This window comes from Labrus bergylta, chromosome 21 (genome assembly GCF_963930695.1).
Source record: "Labrus bergylta chromosome 21, fLabBer1.1, whole genome shotgun sequence".
NCBI lineage: Eukaryota > Metazoa > Chordata > Actinopteri > Labriformes > Labridae > Labrus > Labrus bergylta.
The window spans coordinates 4965342-4988512 of NC_089215.1; the positions used below are offsets into that span (position 1 = coordinate 4965342).

The 23171-nt window shown below is 42.8% G+C and overlaps 1 protein-coding gene across 1 annotated transcript; it reads left to right on the forward strand.

Annotated features, from left to right (window-relative positions):
- Positions 1-1945: 1945 nt before the first annotated feature.
- hs3st3b1b (heparan sulfate (glucosamine) 3-O-sulfotransferase 3B1b) lies at positions 1946-22055 on the forward strand. The gene is made up of 2 exons (XM_020630858.3): positions 1946-2786; positions 18994-22055. The coding sequence occupies exons 1-2, from the start codon at positions 2206-2208 to the stop codon at positions 19610-19612; spliced, it is 1200 nt and encodes a 399-aa protein (XP_020486514.1). The 5' UTR covers positions 1946-2205; the 3' UTR covers positions 19613-22055.
- Positions 22056-23171: the final 1116 nt, after the last annotated feature.

A 23171-nucleotide genomic window follows, 5' to 3' on the forward strand; every position in this document is an offset into this window, starting at 1 on the left:
TAATCGTAAAGCAATATTTAGACTGAAAACTGTACAAGCCGAAGAGTAGGCTGAAAGTTTCCTTACAGGAATAGTAGAGTGAAAGTTTGATTTGTAGGAAAGTTAAACTATCGAACTTCAACAAGTCGTCCTACTTGGGATTTTTCTGATTAACAAAATAGACCATTCAAACCAAACCTCATTTAAAAAAATCACATTTTTACAGTTCATTCATGTTGCGGTTTTTTTTTTCACATAATGTCGTCATCCAGTGTTATTATAATGACGCAGGACGTAATTCGGCGTCACTTTAAACTGTGTTAACTGCAGCCAAACACTGGGAAAGCAGAAGCCTACATGTTCAAATGCTTTATATAACAAAAAAAACATCTAAGTGTGCTTCATGGTGTGTTCACGTTCAGTCTATCTGTTCGTTTTGAAAACACAGCCTGTCAGTGAGTCTTGTTTCATGCAGCGGCTGAAGCTCCCGGGATTTAAATTACAGGACTGTTGTGACTCATCTACAACTCTCATTAAAGATTCACTGAAGTTTTGTTTTTATTTTTATTTTCTTGAGTTTTAAATAAAGTGCGCATTTCTTATGTTAAGTTTCTAAAACAGAAGTTTTAAATGTCTCTTAGTGTGCTTTTTTTTATTTTTTTTTATGTGAGTGTGGGCTGTTTGAAGCCAAAAATACAAAAAGTTAAAAAGAGTTAAATCCATTTAGTTTCATTTAGAGGGTTAACTTTATACAGCCTCAACCTTGTACAGACTCAATATGTCATGATTAAGAGGATAACTTTAATAATTAGGCTATTTAAAAGAAAAAGAAAAAAGGCATTAATAGGCTACATGCATGCTGAACTAATTATTAGATTTATAAAGGTGCCTCTTGTGCTAATATGGGCTTCCTCCATTGGCATTAATAACACAACAAACCCGTGGAGAGTATTACTTAATTAATTATTATTATAGCGTTATTATAAAAGGAGCAGAGGTTTCTCTGTCTTTAAAAACACTGAACCTGTTGAAATCATTTCATATGTAATGACAGTTTCCTTCACGTGTGCCACGTGCTCACGTGAGACTTTACTGTTGAATTATTAAACTGCTGCAGAAGTTCAGAGAGTGACTTTATAACCACGTTAAAATCTATTCAATCAGGTTACATCACATCATGTTGAATAAAAAGTTTGAAAATGAATACAAACGCATTCAAAGTTGCTCTTCTTTGTGGTTCATTTGCCATTCATGATTATGAAAAATATATTCATGAATTCATTTTTATTTTAAAAGTTTTCCCAAGGGTGACTTTCAGCATTTAGGAGTAGGTCAATTAATTATGAATTGTTATTTAATTAATTTGTATATTTAACACAATTACACGTTTTGATTTGGGATTATTTTTAGTTTTAGTTTCCAATCATTTTACAAGAAAACAGAGTCTTTACTAACAATGTGTGAACTCCAGGAGTGTCAAACAAACTTATTATTCACAGAGTCTGTTTTCTGGACTCAAATTGGATATTAAAAATTGTGGGTATTATTTTTCCTAACACATCCGTATTTTTAAATCTTCTTATAAACTAAATTTAAAGATGAATTTATTCATTCCATAATAAAAATAAATTAAAAAAATGGCACAAAAGGTCTTAAATGTGTTTTTAACTTCGGGATAAAACTGCTACAATCAGTTAAAGTCGTCTAAAGTGCTTTGAACGATTTGACAGCGACTCTAGAAACGCGGCTTAATTGGCTTCTTCGCCTCATAAGAAAAGTTTTCCAAACTCTCAGCACACTGAGGCTCCCACGGCCGGGACCGCCCACTTCTGCCTCTGATTGGTCGGCTTCTATCAACACATTAACTCTCCGTGCTGCTATTGGCTGCTGCTGCCGTCACTCCCGCGCGTGTGTCTGTATAAGGTCCCGTGCTCCAGCGGCAGCTTTAACAAACCTGAGATGAGCCCGGAGCCGCACCGTGCTGCACATTTCCCACTTTTAAGCGACAAATATGACTGAAAAGTCCTCCATGCCTTTTCATTCCTGGATGTATGATGCTTCTCGGGTTTATTTAGAGTAGTTTTTTGTTGTTTTTATTTGTCATTTTGTATTTATTTTTACGCGTCAGGTGAGCATGTGTTTCATTCTGCGGGGATTGCCGAGGTGCCACCCGGAGTGAGTCGGGCGACATGCGCCGCTGGGAGATGATTTTTAACCGACAGGCTTATGGAATATAGCCCGGTTTGTCACAGCCTGTATGCCCCCTGGTCCAGCCCCGTGAAGAAGAAACTACTCCTCCTCAGCATCATGTTTTTCATCTGGGTTTACATGCTGTACTCCTGCGTGGGCTACTGCTCCACCATGCCCAGTTTGGTGGTGGACGGTTACCGGGGCAAGGAGACCGGTTCCGGGCTGGGTAAGAGGACAGAGAGCGGCAGGACGGACCTGGTGTCCAGACTGCTCGCGAAGCCGCAGCCGTGGGAGGATATAGAGAGCGACTACGAGGAGCCGTCCATCAGGACCGCCGCGTCCAGGGACCTGCTCAATAACGAGCTGGACACGGACTGGGAGGAGATGCGGGACGACCTGCGGGGCGAGCAGCAGAGAGCCCCGGAGCCCAGCGCCATGTCCAGCTTCTCCAACGGCTCCGGGAGCAAGAAGCTGCCGCAGGCGATCATCATCGGGGTGAAGAAAGGGGGGACCCGGGCCCTGCTGGAGTTTCTCCGGGTTCATCCGGACATCAGGGCCGTGGGAGCGGAGCCGCACTTCTTCGACCGAAACTATGACAACGGACTGGAGTGGTACAGGTAAATAAACAACTTATTTCATGCCTAACACATGTGGAGGATAATTCAATTTGTTGAGAAAACAAAATGTGAAGACGTGAGTTATTATAAGGCGTCTTAATAAAATAGATTTGTTGGAGAGTTGGCGATGAGACGCAGATGAAGGAGAATGATTTTATCGATCACTGCGATATTTATCGAGGGGGGAAAATACACTTTTTTTTTTTAAATTAATTTGAGTTTATTTGCTGTCATTTTAAAGAATTTATAGATTTCTTTATGAATTCCTTCATCGTGGGATTAACCCACTGACTCTCTGCAAACTGCTTCACGAGAACAACAATTTCAACATAAGGCTAATTAATATTTCCTAATTAAAAAAAAAAAAAAAAAAACATTCCCCCCCTTCAGTGATTATTGACTAAACTTGGAGATTATTGCAAACGGAGCCTGTTCCTTCAAATAAACACGGTGACAAGTGATTCAGTGTTTCTGTCTGTTTACACACCCGGCTGATGACGCCTCCTTAATGAGCCTTTATTAGTTAATTGAAGGGATCTGATTGCAGTCATATATTAGTAATTAAAAGAGAGGAGTCTTTGTGACACTGAGTGTTTCCCGGTGATCACACACAGTGAGGGCTGCTCTGTTTCTGCGACGTGCAGTGATCTCTATTGGACGCAGTGCAACATTGCACCTTCACGGTGACGATCAGCAGAGTGAAACATTTTAAATTCAGCAGTTTTTCATTTTATGTTAAAACTGATTTCTGATTTTTTTTGTTTGTTTTGTTATGTGGAGCAGCTGCTGGTGTTGTTTGGACTTGTGCTGAATGAGCCATTGTTAGATTGTGGTGAGCGCCTGTGTGGGACAAAGTGATCACAAAATCACGGTTTCAACTTTGACACAACGTCGTGTAGAGTTTAAGAGTTGACGTGGACAAAAAAAAACAAGTTTGTAACAAATCTGCCAAATCCCAATGTAAGAAGATCCAAATGTGCGAGAATCTCCACCCTGCTCTTTCTGAAATGTTGAGAATCTAAAGAGCTAATAGTGTCTATAGAGCTGAGTGGGTTTAACCCGTGTGGATCATTGTCATGTGAATGGGCTCCACGGGCCTTACTGCCCACGCTGCAAAAAAAAAAAAACTGCATCTGCAAGACAAAGTGAGGATCCTTCTTAGAACAAATCCTGCAATAAAAACAGTTTAAAGTCTTCAGAGGTTTACAAACTCGTTATTTACATCACACAGTGTTCATACAAGGAGCTCTGAAGCTGTTATAAGCCTTTGATACTTCCATGTGTTATTTTAAAGACGTTTTGAATCCTGGCTTCACTTTTCAAAATGTGTTTGAGAAGCCTAATAATAATTATATCAGATGAATATGAGTGTTAGATCAGACTGCTAATGATCGTATTGTGACCCACAAACAAAAAAAAGGGGGTTAGTTTATATCTTTAAATGAATGACTCGATCAATTTATTGATTTGCTACTGACTGGAATCCCACTGAAATTCTCTGTAATTATTTTCACATTTCTGGAGATTTTTCCTCCAATAAAACTCTCAAATATCAAAGTTTGTTTTTTTTAGCTCGCTGAAGTTTTGTGCGAGTTTCAAAAAAGTTGAGTCTAATGTGGGGAAATTAGGGAAACATCTTCTGACGGATGATTAAATAAATAAAAAATAAAAAAGGGGGTTTGAAATTCAGTGCAGTTTTTTTTTCTACTCATTAAATATGCAAAACCCGGCAGAAGAGAGGCTCAACAATGTTCAGCAGAGGGAAACAGAAGAGGCGAGTGGGGGGAGGCAAGTGTTGGCAGTGTTCAGATTAAAGACACTGCTCCTTCATTTGGGCAAACTTTCCCCTGTGCTGGCTCTGAGAGAAACACAGATTTATCTTCAGGCCCATACTCAGTCCTTTTTTTTTGTTTCTGGTATTTAACTAACTTTTTTGGATGGTGGTGGTGGGGGGAGGGGGGGGGGGGGAGTCGTGGAAAAGTTGCTGTCTGCTACTTCTTAGGCCGTGAAATCTAATACATCTCCAGTCATGACTCAAGGTTTTTCTGCTGAGATAGAGTGGGAGCAGATTGTCTTTCATTTTTACTCTTTTCCTGCTGGGGCCAGAGAAATAACCTCATGTGCTTGGTTTCACACACACACACACACACACACACACACACACACACACACACACACACACACACGCATACAGCACGACTAAAAAAAGAAACAATTGTGGAGCTTTGATTTAATTTCCCACTCACTTCAGCGGTGTGCAGCTCCAGATAATGTTTCTGATATGAGGAATGATATGCTGCGACGGGATATCTAAAGAGTGTGAAATCCATTGAAGAGTTTTCTCTCTCATGGAAGTGCTTTTAGAGACGTGTTTTAAAACCGTGAAAACTTCTTTAATGGATGAGTTTCTGCAAAGAAAAATGTTTGTTTCTGTGGGGGGGGGGAAAAACCAGTTGATGCAAGCGGTGGAAGAGAAGTAGTGATTTTTATTTTATCCTGAGGGGAAGATGCACCTTTAGAAAAAAGAGAGCATACATCATTCATCGCTGATCTTCCAAAGTTTCCCATTAGGAGAGAGAGAGGGAGCTGAAATGTTCCAGACGGAGGCAAAATTGCGTGGCATTGAAATCTATTCTGTGGGAATATGATCTGATCACAGCGAGGGTCGTATACGGAGGCGGTTACAGACATGTCTGTGTGTGTGTGTGTGTGTGTGTGTTTTTAAGTTGAGCAATTCCCCCTCATGTTTGTTCATTTGCTCAATCTCTCTCTCTCTCTCTCTCTTGGCCATCCACTTTTGTAACGAGCTTGCACCATCTTTCCCCTCGACGCACATTTAGAGGCGGAATTCCACCAAGTAAATGCGCCCATAGAGCGAGCAGAAAAGGACTTTTATGAGGGGGTGGGGTTGAGGGGGGGGGGGGAGAGAAAGTTTCAAATTGAATGGCGGTGGCGATAACAAGTCTTATTGTGGATTTCTGATGTACTTTGACAGTTTTTTATTTGTTGCCAAAGACAAACACATGATTCATGCTTTTGACCGAGGGGTCCTTGTATCAGGAGGTACACATTTTCCCAGTGAGGTCATGCATGACCCGGCCCCGAGGAACACACACACACACACACACACACACACACACATTAAAAGAGAGTCAGGGCTCAGTGGGACGGTGCGAACAGGAACACGGGTTCATTATTTCTCGTTTTGTGTTTGCACCTGTGTGGTGAAAGTCGACTATCAGACAGTTCTGAGTTAATGATTCTATGAAACGTTTAAAATCAATGAGTTGAGTCCTGAAAGGGTTAAAAGCTCATAAGCAGTATCTGTCAGAGGTCAGGGACAGCAGTGTGAGCATTTAAAAAAAAAAATCTTTTTAGCAAAAAAACAAATGAAGTTATCTGGTATTTGTGCCATTAGAGATTTTGTAACAGGCACATTTTTTAAACATGTTTCAAAAGTATTAAAGTGACTTTAAACTAGGGGGAGAGAAGGTGTAAAGGGCAGAAAGAAGAGTTTTCAAACACGGTGATAAAGTGGTGAATCAACAACAAAAAATTAAGTAAAAAAAATCAAGTATAGTCCACACACAAAAAACGACAAGTCACTTTCAGCACTATGACTTTTGCAATTTTTAAAGAAGTTTAAAGATGGAATAAAAGACAAGAAAAATCAGTTAAACAAACAAACAGAAGACAGTTTAGACCGAGTGTACAAACTACAAAATCTAAAGTTAAGGAGTTTTGAAACAAGGAATGAAAACTTTTAAAGAATCTGGCAGTGATTTGACTATTTCTGAAGATTTAAAAAGTGAGTCCCTTAAGTGTAGTTTCAAAGTTAAATGTGTGATTTAAGACTTTTAGACTTCATGCTGAAGGCCTCGTGCTGAAATGAGCTCGAGAGAGTAGAAGTGCTTTGGAGTTTTTCTATGATTTTAAATACGTTAACCGTTCTCCAAAGATCGCCTCTAACAGTCTCTGAGTCCACACTGCCCTCCTGTCTTCACATTCTTAATGTATGTATTTCTCCATAATGCAGCTCGTCTGAGTGATGATGTCACGTCTCTGTGAGTCATGCAGTTAGTTTAAAGTTCTCCACCCCTGGGTGCAGACTTCATAAGCGAGAGGTGTTTTATTTACTCCTAACTCTTGTTGACTGCAGTCTCCATCCCGTGCTGTCAGTCTGCGGTGCGCGTCGCTCTGTTCATATTCCATTTAGTGCTATTGGCTATGAAGGGGCTTTGATATGTAATTACTGTTGTGTGGTTTTGCTGTCGTGTCGCGGGCTCCGCTCTGTGCTCGCTGTCAGGGCCCCGGCAGTGTCGACGCTGCTGCTCCTCCTCCCTCAGAGCGACTTTAGCATTAAACGAGGAGCTGAAAAACATATGGGTTGCTTGTGTTACACTTTGTTTATTTGTCATATTGTGAAGAACTCTCCAGATATTTGATGAGCGGACATTTTCAAAGTTTCTTCTTCTCCCAATTTATTTTTTGTTTTTTTTGTTTTTACTGTTCTGATAATGAACTGTACAAGTTAAAGGCAGCAACATACCGACCTATATAATCATCAGTCCGTATGTGATGTGGTCTGCGATCAAAGGTTAGGCTTCAGTCGCCGTAGAGAGAGAGAGACTGCTGGGATTGAATCGGCGCCGTGTCTGGGCAGGATGTGTCTCTACGGTCAACCTTTTGTGTGGAGGCCGTGATAAAACGCCGTGGAGGTGAACAGGCGTCAGTAAAGACACACAAGAAGGACAAGTGGAGCTTTGTTGAAAAAAAAAAAAGGGGGCTCCCTTTAAAAAAAAAAAATCAAAAAAAATCCATGTTCCACTATAAGAACAGTCTGCTTGGTTTGAAAGCTGGTATCTAAAGGCTGCTTCCCCCCCCCACCCCCCTGTGGAGCCAGGCTGCAGCCTCTCGCCCCGTCAGGGACAAGTTCTGGATGGGTGCACGTCCCTTTATCTGCTCGCTGCAGGGGTTGCTCCTATTTTCCACGTAGGTGACCCGTCCACTGACCTCGCCCTTCTTCCTCTTCCTCTGTGCTGCCAAAAAAAAAAAAAAAGGAGCCACCTGGTTCTATAGAAGCTGCAGTCAAAGGCAACCAAAAAACACAGCGTGCTGATGTTTGCATACACTGAGGGTGTTGTGTCAGATAAAGAAGAAGAGAGGCCGGCTCAGCTGTGACTCCACAAATAGTTTTTTTTTTTTTTTTATCTGCAGTCACAAAAGAATGAAACACTCACACTCTGATGTCGCTGCAGCTCCCCGAGCTCCTCTGGGACTTTCTCTGGTATTGATTGGTCAGGCCTGATTGGAGGTAATGTGCAGAGCTGGGTAAAGGGTCTTTGACTGGGGTCAGACCCACGTCTGCTCGCTGACAGGAGTGTGTGTGCTGACCATCTGCAGGCCTACAGAAAGCTGCTGGACGCTACAAGCCCCACGGGGGATTTTTACAGCCGCTCCTTTGCACTAAACATTAGCATGACTTCAGTTTTTAAAAGCCGACTGATTTTTCTATAAATTACTCAGATTTTTTCGGTTTTTGATTTCCAAACTCTACATGTGACAGGATCAATAAGCGCTGAATCTTTAAGTGGCTCTAACCCAGTCACAGTTCTAGCGAGGACACAGATGAAATCAGATGATTAGATACTTTGGCGCTCCGGTCTTTTCCCCCTTAATTCCTGGAACTCCGCGGCTCCTCCAGGGATCGAGCGCCCCCCCCCCCCCCTCCCCCCGGGCCAGCCAACCGTCCAGCTGACAGCAGGTTCACATCGTCCTCCGCTCAAATCCTCAGCCGCTGTGCCAACAGTTTGAAACCGTGCCTCTGTGTTGGCTAAACTTTGACTTTTGACTTTCCAAATGAGTGGATCGTTTGCCAGTGGTACCCCCTGTCCCCCCCCTGTCCCCCCCCTGTCCCCCCCCCCCTCACTCTCTGTTCACTCCCCTCCTGAAACCCCTGCTTTTCCCTCCATCCTCCAGCTGTGCACTTTCACTGCCGGGTGTAAGAATAGTGTCACATGTCATGCTCGGGTTTTTGTCTGATCTTGGGCGGGGCTCGCTGCAGGCCTCGCTGACCACGAGAAGCCTCTGGTCAGCGTGTAAAAAAAAAAAAAAAAACTGAGGCCCTCTCTCTCTCTCTCTCTCTCTCTCTCCACTGCTTAAGCCTGCATGGTTCATCTAAAATAGAGAGTGACCAGAGAGGGGGGAGGGGGGGGGGGGGGGGGGGGGGGGGGTGGAGAGACAGAGAAAAGGCCGCTTTGACCCCCAAATTACAAGCGGTTAATTGTGAAAGGGGAGACCTGTGGAGAGGGGGAGTGGCAGCTTTTTACCTCCTCATGGTGTCCACTGAGCTCTACCCACGCTGGTGAAGACAATATGGCCGCCACAGACAGGAACCTCCTGCTGGAGCAGAGGATAAAAGCCTGACAGGAACTTGCTTTCAAACACTCGCACGGCTGATGCAAACAGAAAAGGGGGAAAAGAAAAGGTGTGGACTATTGTTTGGACTCATTCACTCACACAGTCTTGTGACACATGCTGCAGTGTGTCTTTTGCCTTCCTATGGCCTACGCAATCCTAATAAAGAAGTCTTAATGAAGTGGATTCAGAGGGAAGGAAACGGTGCACAAACTCTCCCTCTGTGCTGCGTGTGAATTTGCCTCTTTTTAACAAGGTGATAATTTGGATGTATAGTCAGAACAGAGCCGGGCGTCCTCCCTCTGGAGTTTAACGGTCATTCACTGCTGCTAAATAAACACTCTTTAGCACATTATTAAGGTTCCCCCTGGAGGCTGAAGAAACAAACACCCTTAATATGGTTTTGTTAATTATCCCAGTTAAAGTGAAGTTAGTCGGGGAAGTCGTTACTGCTTCACAAAGAAAGGGAAATGTAGTCGAGGAGAAAGTGATGACCTGCAAGGCTTCATGTGTCCCAGGTAGTAAGTCCCAGAGGTAGCCATTAAGGTGCTGGAGAGTGTGCCTGCCTCTGGGAAAGAAAAAAAAAAAAAAAAGGACACACACAGAAAAAAGAGAGAGAGTGTAGCTGAGGTCTCCTGAGGTTTCCATTAGCCTGGCAGTAAAAAGAGCAGAGCCTCATTAGAAGCCCTGAGTTGTCTCTGTGCACCGCGGCTTGCTCGACACTCGTCACTCTCTCCATTTAGATGAACTCCCCGAGCCATGCCGGGGCTGCCTCTCTCCTAAGAACCTGTAAGAACACTTTCAGCTTCAACTCCAAGACAACCTGGCCAAACTCAGCTCACTTCCAATTATTTTCCACCACGAGTAGTTTTTTTTTTCTTTTCTCTCTCTCGCTTGTTTTAACTGATCAGAATCAGAAGGCAGTCCTGGAAAACTGTGCTGTGTGTCTTTTGGAAGCAGAAAAACAAACGCATCACTCTACATCTGATGAGTTTCTGTGACGGTGAACACTTGGAAACACATCCAAGTATCATGATTTTTTAGAAACTACAAAACCCTGAAAATCTTAACCTTGTTACTTAGAAAAGTTTTGCTTTATGACCTGAATTATCGCTCTGAACTTTTCCACTTGTATTGAATATCTTTATTTAGTTACCCTAAACATAGTTATGTATTAACTTTTAAAAGTTTTTAACTATAACCTTCCCTCAACAGGTATACAAAGCTACCATGAACGATTTGAATTACCCAAAACATTTAACTTTGGTTATCCTAAATTATTTTCACAAGTTACCATGAATGTTTTAATTTGGTTACCATAATCACAGACTTACTCTGAAAGTTTTTCTTTACTTTACACATTGTATTCTTACTGTTTGAACTTGGTAACATTTTTACTTGATTATTCTAAATGTTATGAAGTCGTTACTTAAAACATTTAAAAAAAATTAACAGTAGTATCTTTTGGAGGCAGGTTGTCTGTGTGTTTCCAGTTTTTTTTTTTCCCCCCCACGTAATTTGAATTGTTTCTTTACTTTGTCGATACTTTTCTTTGGCCAGATCTCGTTATTCTTAGAGAATAATCTGGTGTCAAAGAGAGCAACCAGGTGAAGTAAAGAAATATAGAAGGAATGTGGAGAAACTCTGTGATTTGTGCTTTTATTTTGAAGTAATTCCAAAATCAGACAGAAAAATTCTTTAATAATTCAATAACAACAATCCTGGAGGACAGTACGATTTTTGGCAGAGGTTTGTGAGAACTTTCCACCTCTGGATGTGCACTGTCGAGGAGAAACACTTAATTTAGCTGTTGAAAGGATTTATGAAAACATACATCGTCTGCAAGCCAAGGGCTGACATATAGCATTAAGCTAGCTTTTCTCAAATATCATTCTTTTTGAGCCTGCGCTCCATTTTTCTGTTTTGACTCCTTTTTTTTTTTTTTTACAACATAGCTGGCACAGAGTTAGAGCAGATCCTGTTTCACTTCTAACCGAGAGGCTTGCTGATAGAGATACAGCGGAGGGGTGAAAACATTTGTCATCGTGATCCACAAAACCACAAAAACCTTAGCCTGAACGTCTACCTCCCATGTCTGCCTTTTTTTTTTGGCAGAACCTCGTATCAGAAATGGTTAAAACTGTCTCTTAACAATCATTATATTGTCTTCGAGGTGCGCTGGGATGTTGTGCCAGACAACATCTCGGCTGAAATCCAAAGAAAACCCGAGGATTTGCCTGAGGATCTCAGCTGCCACTCTTTCCATCTCCAGGTTAATTGTCATGACTGGCGCTATCCTCACTCAATTTGGCTAATTATAGGTTAGCCCGGGAGGCAGGCTGCCTTCAGGAATTTGTAAACCATTAACCTGCGCCAACAGCTGCAGTGTGATTAATGGAAGCGAAATAATAGTCTCCACACACACAGGAAGATGGTTTTGTGCTCACTGAGTGACATACAGTAGAGAGGAAATCCCCTCTTTCTCTCACACACACTTTGTAGTTCACCTGTCTTCAAAAAGGTGTGCAGGCTGTTACGGTTGACAGCCAATTCAAACAGGATGCAAAGTAGCTCGCTCGCTCAGTGTGTGTGTGTGTGTGTGTGTGTGTTAGTGTGAGACTGTGTGTGCGTCTAGGGAGTGGGGGCGGTGGCATCTATGTTCTTCTGGAGTCTGTTTCATCTTTTATTCATCTTTGCTGTAGCTAGATCAAGGAGCCATGTGCCTCTTGGTGCATGTCAAGTGTCAGGAAATCAGTCAGAATGGCTGAGTCTGCCTGCACTGCCACACAAAAACACCCAGAAATGCTAACACACACACACACACACACACACACACACACACACTCAAGCCATGTCTCCACCTGCAGCCCTTCATTGTTGTTCGCCCTCTTGTTGTTTTTTTTTTTATCCTTTTCACGGTTCATCTGTTTATTCCGACAGAGCTGTCAGTCAGTCGCACCCTGGTACCGATGCAGCAGTGGAATGTGTGCCTAGCGTCGCTCTAACACCTTCGGCAAACGACAAACGCAAACACAAACACGCTGATTAAAGGGGATTACTAGAGCTAAACAAATTCTGGGGTTGTACCTCCAATGGTGGATTTCACAGAGTTCTTTTTTTTGTGTGAGAGTTTGTCGAGTGTTTGGCCGCTGACGAACACACAATGGGGTAGCCCGATTGTTGCGGCGGTTTCAGGTGACTCATCTTGTATCGCATGTCAAACAAAGTGGTAAGACGTTGTGTTAAGTGTAACCAAAACAAAGACGTCTTTCACCTCCTTGTAAGCCAGGAAAATTATGTTTTTTTTTGTTTTTTTTTTGAGGGGGGTGCGGGGGTGGAATTCTTGCAAGCAGGAAGAAAAGAAAAAGACACTTCTGTAAGCTGTTGCGCATTCATGAGGGGGGAAAAGAAGTCGAGGGGAGGAGGTATTTCTTCTTTTCCAGCCTCCGCCATCCCTTTCACCAACTCCTCTGTTTTATTTATACCACATGGTGGGCTCCCTCGCTTCACTGCAGGGTTATTAACACTCGGTAATTCCAGGCAGCCGCCTATGGCCACAGGCCGATGTGGTTCCATCCAGGGCCCTCATGGCACCACACATTCCTGCGTTGTTTGCCGAAGGTGCCAAGTAGCAACAGAAATACTTAAAAACAGATTTTCCGAGTTGGGGAAAAATGATAGTTACTTATTGAATTGAATAATTTGTGCTTGTCACGCCTGTGCAATGCTGCCCATCACAATGTGACCACAATGGTAAAAGAGAAGTATGTCTCGGCCTCAGTTAAGTATTTTGAAGACATGACAGGGTGGGGGGGAGTCTGTGAAGCTGTGGTAACATGCTGTTGGGGTGTCTGACATGTAGTCCATGACATTATATGTGGTGGTTAGGTCTCTATTTATTTATTCTACTCCACTACCGTCTGATGTTGCCTCCAAAACCAGGCTGGGTATGAGCCCAAAACCAGTTTAGATGGTCTGTGACCGCAACCCTGACTCCCCCTTTCTCCATCTATTCGGACTCACATTCTCGCCGTCATTCACTCTCCCTTCTCCTACACACTCTTTTTTTTTTTTTTTTAAACACACACTCGCACTGTAGTAGTAGACTCTGAGATAAAAAATGCAACACTCTGGAAAAGCTTTGACTCCCTGATTCTGGTTGGGGAAAAAAAAAAAAATGATGGATGGATGGACGGGGTTGCCTTCGTGGGGTTAACTGCTTTGTATACATGGAGGGTCAGTGGATTCCCAGGCTGCTCTGACATGGCCGCAACTTCTTGATGGAGTTAAGGGTCTGGGAGCTGCATTTATCAACCAGATTAGAGAGTCCAGCACAGGGCAGTCGGTGTCAAAGTGTCACGGAGCAAGACGCAAGAATTGCACTGAAGAATATGTTGTTCTGGATAAGCTGGATAGCTCCTTCATTCAACTTTCACCTCCGATCCTGTTGCGCAGTCATTGACCGTTTCCCCCTGGACTCCCTTCTTTTCCCTCTTGCTAGTAGAAATGTTCTTATCAAAGCTTGTATAGTCCTTGTTTTTGGAACCATTTGTATCAACTGGCTTCATTGGCAAAAGCCCTCTCAGCTCCCTTTCTAAAAGACCCCACCATCCCATTCATGGCCCCCTTCCATCCAGGTCTGACTGTGTGATACTAGGCCAGCCTGCATTATTAATACTTCCAGCAGACGGATGATTCGGAGGGGCTTCCACTCAGCCACCTTCCCCGAGTTTCCAGTGACACCATTATTCAATGAAGCCTGTTAATTTGAAACCGCAGACCTTCGGACGAGCGCTGACAAATGACTCTGATATCAGGCTGACGAAGCCGAAGCATCACTTTGGGTTCAGCGCCCGGCGAGTTGTCGGTATGAAGTTACAAGAAGGTGTGACGGATGTTGTAGAAATGGAGACTTTCTCAACAACAGGTGCGAATGTATACCGACACTTTTTGGTGCCAAAACAAGTATCCAGACAAAACCAGACGTACAAGCCATAAAAAAAAAACTGAACACACTCCTGTAAGATCTAATGTTTAATCCCTGACTCTTCTCGCACAGGAAATGAACTGTCAGGAACCTCTAAGTGGCCACATTCTAACACCTGGCCTCCACTCCAAGTGCTTGACAGAGAAAGCAGACGAAGCTTCTGGGAGCCCAGCCGGAGCTCGTCTCCCTCTCTGTGCTATAAACCATCCTCTCTATTCTTTAATTTACAGCCAAAGCCATGCACTGTGGTTAAATATAATGTCAGACTCCAGGCATATTGGAGTATATTTCAAAATGTCTGGCTTCCGTAAGTGCTACTTTGAAAATATTCAGCGGGCCAGTAGCGGCGTGCAAGACTCCTTCCCTTGTTGTAGCCTGATTGAGTGTGTTACATAAACACGATGCTCTCTTTAGTTGTATTTCATAGCATGTAGGCTTTTCCCACCGGGAGCTGAAAGTTACATGAGGGAACTGATAATGAACACTTATTTGTTGATGAAAACTCTATATTTACGAGCGCATCATCCATGAATTCATGCAACGAGCCCTTCCAAATTTGCATGTTCCATCTATCATCCCCTCCATAGAGTTTCAAAGGCACAAGGGAAGCGTCACTTTGTTGTACGTAACATAATGCATGTGTGCTAAAAAAAACACTGTAGCTTGTTGTCTCTAATGGTAAAAGACCAAATTGAGAACACGTTCAACTGTGAAGGAACAAGCGCTTGTCGAGATCGTCCGATTGAGGAATAAAGATGTTTCTTTGTGTTTCCCGCAAACGCTTGTACGTCCACCACGCTGGTTTCATGTGAAGGGTTTCAGTGAAGAGGCCTCTCGGAAAAGAAAGGGACTCTTTCAGTACTACTTCACTCATTTCCTCCCTCTCCTTCTTCTCACTTGTGAAGTGTCACTTTGCTATCGGACCTCAAGGCCTGGTCGTCAAGGGGTCGAGGGAACCCTTGACGATCAATGGAAAGGATGCTGGGGGGGGTGAGGGGTACGGTGTGGTTTGATGTAAAGAAAAAGTCAGCACATTAAAGAACTGATTCCCCAAAATGCAACCGATTTATTTGACTTAATCTTGGTTAATTCAGACTCTGCTTGTTTGGTCTACACTCTTGTTTTGCACTTTGTAACTTCCCTATGGGAGGTGTACACTCAAGCCTTAAGAGACCACACATGTTTAGCTTTGAATGCCCGGAAGAGTAAGGCCACACCCTCCCTCCCTTCTCCTCGTAGATACAAAATGCCTCCTGATTTGTCTGTAGTCAAATAAACCAACCCTAGTTTGAGATTCAAATGCTTTCAACCTCCAGACATGCGAGACAATTGAGCACCATTTGTATCGAACAGAGAAATCGACCGGCACATGCCAAATAGCTCTTTCCCTTTTGTCTCTTTAGCAAACTAGTCATTTTGTGAGGGATGCTGAGACACAGACGGCACCGTGGCAGCCCGTTATCATCAAATCAAACATGACAGGAGGGGAGGCAGAAGCATCAGACAGAAATAACCCCTTTTTTCCTGTCTGCTGTTTATCTCCAGCGGGATGAGGGCTCTTTAAAGCACAGGCCAAAAGGCCACTCCGCTGGGCCCCCCTGTTTGATGCTGTCATGTGACAAGGGCTTCTGCTTTGTGTCTTATCGTTGTTTTTGGCATGTCTTTAAACTTGGGGATATTCTCAATGGACAAAGGTGCAGAGAGACAGAGAGAGAGAAAAAAGGGGAAGCTGTAAGCACTCGCAAACAGTAGCAAAGTTTTGCGCTAAAGATATCCGCGATCAAGTTGCTTAGTAACTTTTTTTTTTTTTCAATCCCTGTAACCAAAAGTCATTGGAGTTCTTGGTATCTAAGGGAAACGGGGGGTTGTTTGCAGGGCAATTTTGGCACACGTTCCACTTAAGAGCCCTCCAAAAGGCCTCTCTTACTTGAGGTTGAGAAGCTCCACTCAGCCCTTGATAAGCAACCCCCTCCTTCTCCTCTATCTGCCCCCCTCTCTACCCCGCCCCCAGTGCCCTGACCACTGCCCTGCTCACCCCTCACGCCCAGGGACAATGGCTCACTTTCAAAGAAAAGCAGGAAAAAAGAAGAGCCCGGTGTCACAGAATTGCCTGTTTGCTGACGGAATCTTTGAAAGCAGCACCTCATAAATCAAAAAGGAGCATAATAGGCATTGTTTCTCTAAGAGCTACTTGTCCCACTAAAATTCCCTTCCTCTGTTCCCATTTTCTGTCTCTTCTATTGCAGAAAGAGTGGGCCAAGTCAGAGGTGGAGATTTTTTTTTTTAATAGGGGCGGGGGGGTCTCTTCTTGCAAATTTGGCGCCTTTTTAAAGGATTCCTCACCACTTTCTTTTTTCCCTCGCTATCCAACCATCTCGCTGTTTTTTTTTTTTTTTTTACGCTCCTCCAACCCCCAACACTCAAGGATTCCCCGAGCTTGGATCAGCATAATCTATCACTATGCACATTGTAACTCAGGGCCCTCCTCCCTATCTCCGCGCCGCATTGTCATTTTGAAATCGGATTAGACGGGAAGCCATTTGCCTCTTCTGTGTCGGCCCTGGACTCTTTTTGTATGTTAGCACAAGGAATGACAAAAAAACGCTTGCAGGCACTGTCGCCATTGTGCACGGCGAGAATGACGAAATAGCGTGCAGTCTTACCCCAAGCATGTTCGGTTCATGTATTCCTTGAAGTATCCAAGAGCTGTTGTATTTGCAGTTTAAAGTTGTGGCAAAAGAAATTGATGTGCGTTTGCTGATAGCATGTTGTTTGCATTTATATCTCCAGAAATGTTTTTTCTGCTGCTGGAAAGATCAGTCAGGCTCTTGCATTAAACCACATGCTGTATCTGTTTTGGTTTTCAACACTCTATTAATGAGCTTGGGCCCCGGACTGCGTTCACCCTTCTGATGTGTCAGCAATCAGGGAAGATATTATCATAATTAGATCACTGGCACTGCATTAGGATTACACAAATCTGCCAACACCATTTCCATGAGGCGTTTTATTGGTTACCTGATGTTACCCTGGGTATTTTCTCTTCTATCTCACCATTCCCTTCTTCTTGCGCACAAATGTGGGCCTAGATGGAGAGCTGATGTTACATGAATTAGCCATGAGGTAGATGGACGTGAACTAGATTTCAGCTTTTAGATAATATAGCTGAGGGAATGGCTGAAGCTCTTGGGATGAATTGAGTATTACAGACTTCTGGTTGTACAGAATAGGATTGACATTGTAGTTTTCTTTCTTACCTTTCTCAGTGTTTAAGTACTCGGTGTAGGATTACACAGTGTTTGAATGGGGTGGACAATGCTGTATCAGTGCCCCTGTAGTAACAACAGAGGCAAGGTTCAGGATACAACAGGCTAACATGAGTCTTATCTGTGAGAGTGTGTTCTCCCTGATAGACCAGTGTCCTCTTATCTCGCCTGTCTTTTGTTTTTTTTTTCAACAGTTGGGTGATTTTAATTGCTTATTTGTTGTTTTTGGTTATCGGTGTTGGTGGTTCTTGAGTGTCTTTTTTGAGTCGACTCTCTCTGTCACAAAGCGGAATTTACTTGTGTGTAATGTTTGAGCTGTTGGTGATTCCAGTCCACAATCTGCACTCTCAGTAAATGTTTGAGTAGATTTTTTTTTAAATCTAAATGAAGTTGAAAATAAAGTTGGATGTTCTTGAAGACATGGCCACATGTAATTGATAAGGTGCTACCAGGCTAGCCTATTAACCAGGAAAGATGCTAACAATTTTCCAAATATGGTCTTTTCCAAATTTGGTCCTTTCCAAATATAATAAGACCAAAATGCTAAATTTGATGCTTGAAATAAGGAAGTCAACCAATTGGTTTAGTCACTGTGCTTTATCCACTTCTTTTATACTGTCAGAATTTTATCTAGACTAGACTCTGCGGCTGGCCACCAACTCTGAAACCTAATGCTGAGAGAGCCGAGTGCGTTCACTTTCCCTTTAAAACCCAGTTGTTCTCAAGTACCTCTTGATTATATGTTTGCATGTAACATATCTGTGTAGAGCTCAACAGACAGCCCTCAACCAAAACCAAACCCACTCTTGTCAAAAACCAGATTCCCTTTCTGAAACAAGCCTCATCTTCTTTCAGCAAAGCTTTTTTTTTTTTAAATTTATGTGGGCTGGATTGGGGGCGGGGCATGGTGGCATGGCGATGCCTGATTCAGCATAGCAGACATAGTTTTTATTTATTCAGTAGTACAAAGGCAGAGGCTGAATTTTGATTAGGTAGTACCAGTTTGGATTCTTAGATCCAGATGTGAGGACTGAAAAAAGATGAGCACATATGTAGAAGAGGAATCAGATTACGGAATTCACAGATGTACTGAGCCAAGTTTAAAAATAAATGATAGATGGATGAATGGGCTTTATGGCTGGAGGAGGTTACAGAGCTGCAAAGCTGGATTTGAACAGTGTAGTATTCAGGAGTCTGAGCAGAGGTGGGGAATTCTTAACGTAATCCCTAATATGGATAAGTCAGGGTCCATCATGGTAAGAAATTTCTGTAAATGTTTCCCTTTGTTTGATTAGGTTGTAAATAAAAAGGGATTTCTGTTTTCTGTCAGGAGTGAGATATCTGATGAGTGAGTGAGCATGTTGATGTTGGAGAGCTGCCTGCACTAATAGGCTTTCAGAGCCCTATAATAAAGCTAAACAGGCTCAGTGAGTCATTGATTACAGAGCACTGTACACTCCATCAACTTGATTACATTATGCAAGACTTTCTCCACCTTACCCTCTTTCTAACCTCCTCATTTTTTTTTCTTCTGCAGGGATCTAATGCCCAAGACTCTGGAGGGGCAGATCACCATGGAGAAAACCCCCAGCTACTTTGTGACCAGGGAGGCTCCAGCCAGGATCTCCGCCATGTCCCGGGACACTAAGCTGATCGTGGTGGTGAGGGACCCGGTCACCAGGGCTATCTCAGACTACACACAGACTCTGTCCAAGAAGCCTGACATTCCCTCTTTTGAGAGCCTAACCTTCAAAAACAGGACTACAGGGCTCATCGACACCTCGTGGAGCGCCGTCCAGATCGGCATCTACGCCAAGCACCTGGACAACTGGCTGCAGTACTTCCCCATGGACCAGATCCTGTTCGTGAGCGGCGAGCGTCTGATCAGCGACCCGGCCGGAGAGCTGGGCCGCGTGCAGGACTTCCTGGGGCTCAAGAGGATCATCACGGACAAACACTTTTACTTCAACCAGACCAAGGGTTTCCCGTGTCTCAAGAAGGCCGAGGGCAGCAGCAAGCCTCACTGCCTGGGCAAAACCAAAGGGCGGACCCACCCGAACATTGATCCTGAGGTGGTCCAGAGGCTACGGGACTTCTACAGGCCCTTCAACATGAAGTTCTACCAGATGACAGGACATAACTTTGGTTGGGATTGATGTGAAGTGACAAGAGACTTTTTTTTTTTTTTTGTTTGTTTTTGTTAATTTGTTGAGAAGTTATTTTTTGTCTTCTGTGATTTAATGGCAAGATGTTGAGATATTGCTATATATATGTAAAATGTACAGAAATCTATTTTATAATAATTTATTTTTATTTCTAAGCAATTAATTCACTAAGCTGCCTAACCATGTTTGTACATAACATCAACCCCACATGTTGTTTTTTTTTAACATTCCTCATTTTTATTATGAACTCTCTCGCTTCTCCCTCATGGTCCTGTAAACTCAGTGGATTTATCGGTGCTTGGTTATGCGAATAATCAGCGACGAATAGAGTAGAATTAAGGGTGGAAAGTGTAAAAAAGCACCAAATTACGGGTACGGAGTGCTCACAGAGAAGTGGAGATAACCTTGTCATGAACATCCTCATTATATATGCATCATCGTCCTTACTAAGTTTTCTACAATCCAATTTTCCTACACTTTCATTGGCCTGAGCTACAGATCTTGCGTCCCTTTCCACTCAATAACAGCTTGATCAATAGGCCTAATTGATCCTCATTGTGTCACTCATGCTTAAAGTATACAGCTGCCCTTTCATTCTCAGTGCTCCTGCTGCCTGCTCTAATGAATGGCCCATCCATCAAACGGTAAATCCCATCTTGGACTGCATAAGGGCCCATGTTAACATTATGCTAATCGGGTAAAGGTAGCGGGCAGATCGATCGAGCCTCCGCTCTCTTACTCCCCATTAGTAGCGGTTGTTGGCTGAGAGCCAGGCTCCTGCCCTATCTGCTTGGTTCAAAGGTCACACAGAGTCTCAATCAAATTTCCTTGAGAGGCATTTGATTTGTTGAGGAGAGCGGGGGGTGGGTGGGGGGGGGGTGACTTGTTTTCACGGTAAAATGGAAAATCTTTGCATGAGGTCGCACAGAGATATCTGTCGGAGGATAAAGATCGAAAAGATGACAGAAAACAGAGCCAAGACGTCGCCTCATTGAAATCGCTCCTCTTCAAACAGATACCACGTCTTAGATCCTAGACTAAAGACATGAAAGGGACAGGAAAGGTTTTTTGTGGAGCAACTCTGAGCACAGCAAGATCAGCCTCAGGCGAGGTTTTAGTGTCTAACCATCCCGGTGATCGTCGGGGGAAAAAAAAATAAAAAAACTCATGTGCCATCTTCCATGGCCGATATACTTTATGCCTTATTCACTCTCCTCATCCTCACACATCTCATCTCTCCACAGCAGATCTCAACTCTCTCTTTATTGCCAAAAAAAAGAAAAAAAAAACCTTTGGGTTGCTATCATGTTTCACACAGCTTGAATCTCTATCTCAACCCTTTCTCCCCTGCATTGCTTCTTTGTTTTTTTTTTTTCGTCTTTCTACTTGAATTCTTGATATGCAAGAGAGAGAAAATGCGTGGCTATGATTCTTTGCCGTGCTGCCCCGTGTCTCTGCAGCGGGTGGCACGCTGTAATAAGGGCACAGGAAGGCGTCCGTGCTATGCCGTGCTACGCCTTGCTACGCTTTGCTATGCATGCTCAATTGGGTGGCCGTTAACTAAAACGCAGGGATAATATGGAGGGATAATTAGCATCCAGAGGAGGGCTTCAGAATGAATGTAGACAACCGATCCTCACAACTAAAGCCCCTCAAATCCTTTTTTCTTTTTTAAAGAGATCCGATTGTCACAGTTCAAAGTTAAATTCGATTGTCCCTGCTTTCTTTTGAAGTAAAGAAAATGTTGTGCCTCTTTAACTTTCCAATCCAACACAGTTAGCCTGTTTTTTGTCTTTATAGCAGATAATCACTCTAATTCAACTGTTCAGTTCAAACCAGCTTCCTGGTTTAACCTCAAACCAATGGTTGATAGCAGGGGAGATGGAGGCTTGTTGCACTGCATTCTGTTTCAATGCTATCCTTTACCTTTGGGGCCTATGCGATGAAGTGGAGAAAGCCTTCATCCCCCCTCCTCTCATTAGTGCAATGTGTGATTTTAACAAAGCATTTATGGTGACCTCTAGTAGCAAGGTGTCACACCCTGGAAGGAAAGTCTGTCATTTTCCCCGTAACTGATGGAGAAACTGCATCACGTCACTGAAGGGAAATCTGAAATAAACAACAGGCGCCCATGGGTTAACCTCGTGCTGCCACATCGGTTATGGTTGAGTTTTATTCAACCAGTTTCGAGATCTAAAAAAATGTTAAGAAATGTTTGTCTTACCCGCATATAATATGTATTTAGTCTAGCAAATCTGTATGTACAAAGATGAGAAAAGAAATGTAAATCAAGTATTTTGTGGTATGTACATCAAAGGAGTTAATTTTACACAATGCAAAAATGGAACAGATGTTTCTAGATGATTAAATACTGAACATTCATAAGATTTCTTTGTATGAAGAAATAAATAAAAAAGTATATATTTTACCAAAACCTTTTTGTGCCTGACTTTTATTTCCTTTTTGTTCTTTATGAGCCTTATTGTTCAAATAGAAGAAAACCCATTCTTGGATCAGAATCATTTTCTTCTTGGACTTTTTGGCCGTTTCTCAATATCAGGAATGCAAACAATGGACTTACGTTCTCGTGGAGTCCGTTCTTAGGAGTTGTTCTTGGAAGACCTTTCTTGCAAGCTCACGAGTTCACAAAATGCAGCTGACTGTTTGGGACGATGCGTTACTCGACCTTAAGGTTTGATTTTATTGCACAAAAAAAATTATAAATGCTTTCACACAATGAGTCTTAAAAGAACCAGAACATAAACTGTCAATCTATGTTCCTACATAACTCCTTTTTACATAGGTATTTAAAGTAATCATGTTTTTACGTTTATATATTTTTCTCACCTGAATAAATAAAGGTGAATGGGAAATTTTCTGTTTGTAAGTCAATGTTGAGATGTTTACAATCAATATTTAGCCAGATCTCCCTAGAAAAAAGATTAAATTACAATAGGACTCTTCTGGTAACTAAAAAGGTACATGAACAGATACATAGGCTGAGGAAATCAGTAGCAACATCCTTTTCCAGTCGGTTTATTCCCTGCCACATGGTTTATTAAAAGCAACAGGTACATGCTGTTTCTGAAGCTCTCTTCAACGCTGTTCAATTTTTTCATTGGGAATTAACTATGCTTTGAGCACCACTTGTATGAGATGGAGGAATAAAGCTCAGTCTGGCTAAATGACACTAAAAGTTTCCACATGACACCGAACTGTAGGCCCAGTTGTGAATTCACCGGCCCTGTAAGTGACTGATGCCTGACAGTCAAGACAGATGGGCTGCTTTGCTGCCTGCAACTAGCTAATTTAGTATTTCATTAACAAGCTAGCCCTGACCAGTTGTATTATCTTACTGCAGAGGACAATTTTAAGGAAATTAACACGATACCCTAATGCTGCAGTTGCTTGGATTCAGAGTTTCTTGACATTTGTTCATCAAACGTGTCCAACTCAAGCTGGAAGTCAGTGTTTTTCTGTCAATGATGTAGCAGCTTGGTACCAGCAAACATTTCGATAAGGGTTTACCCTGCCAAGAAAACAGGGACAG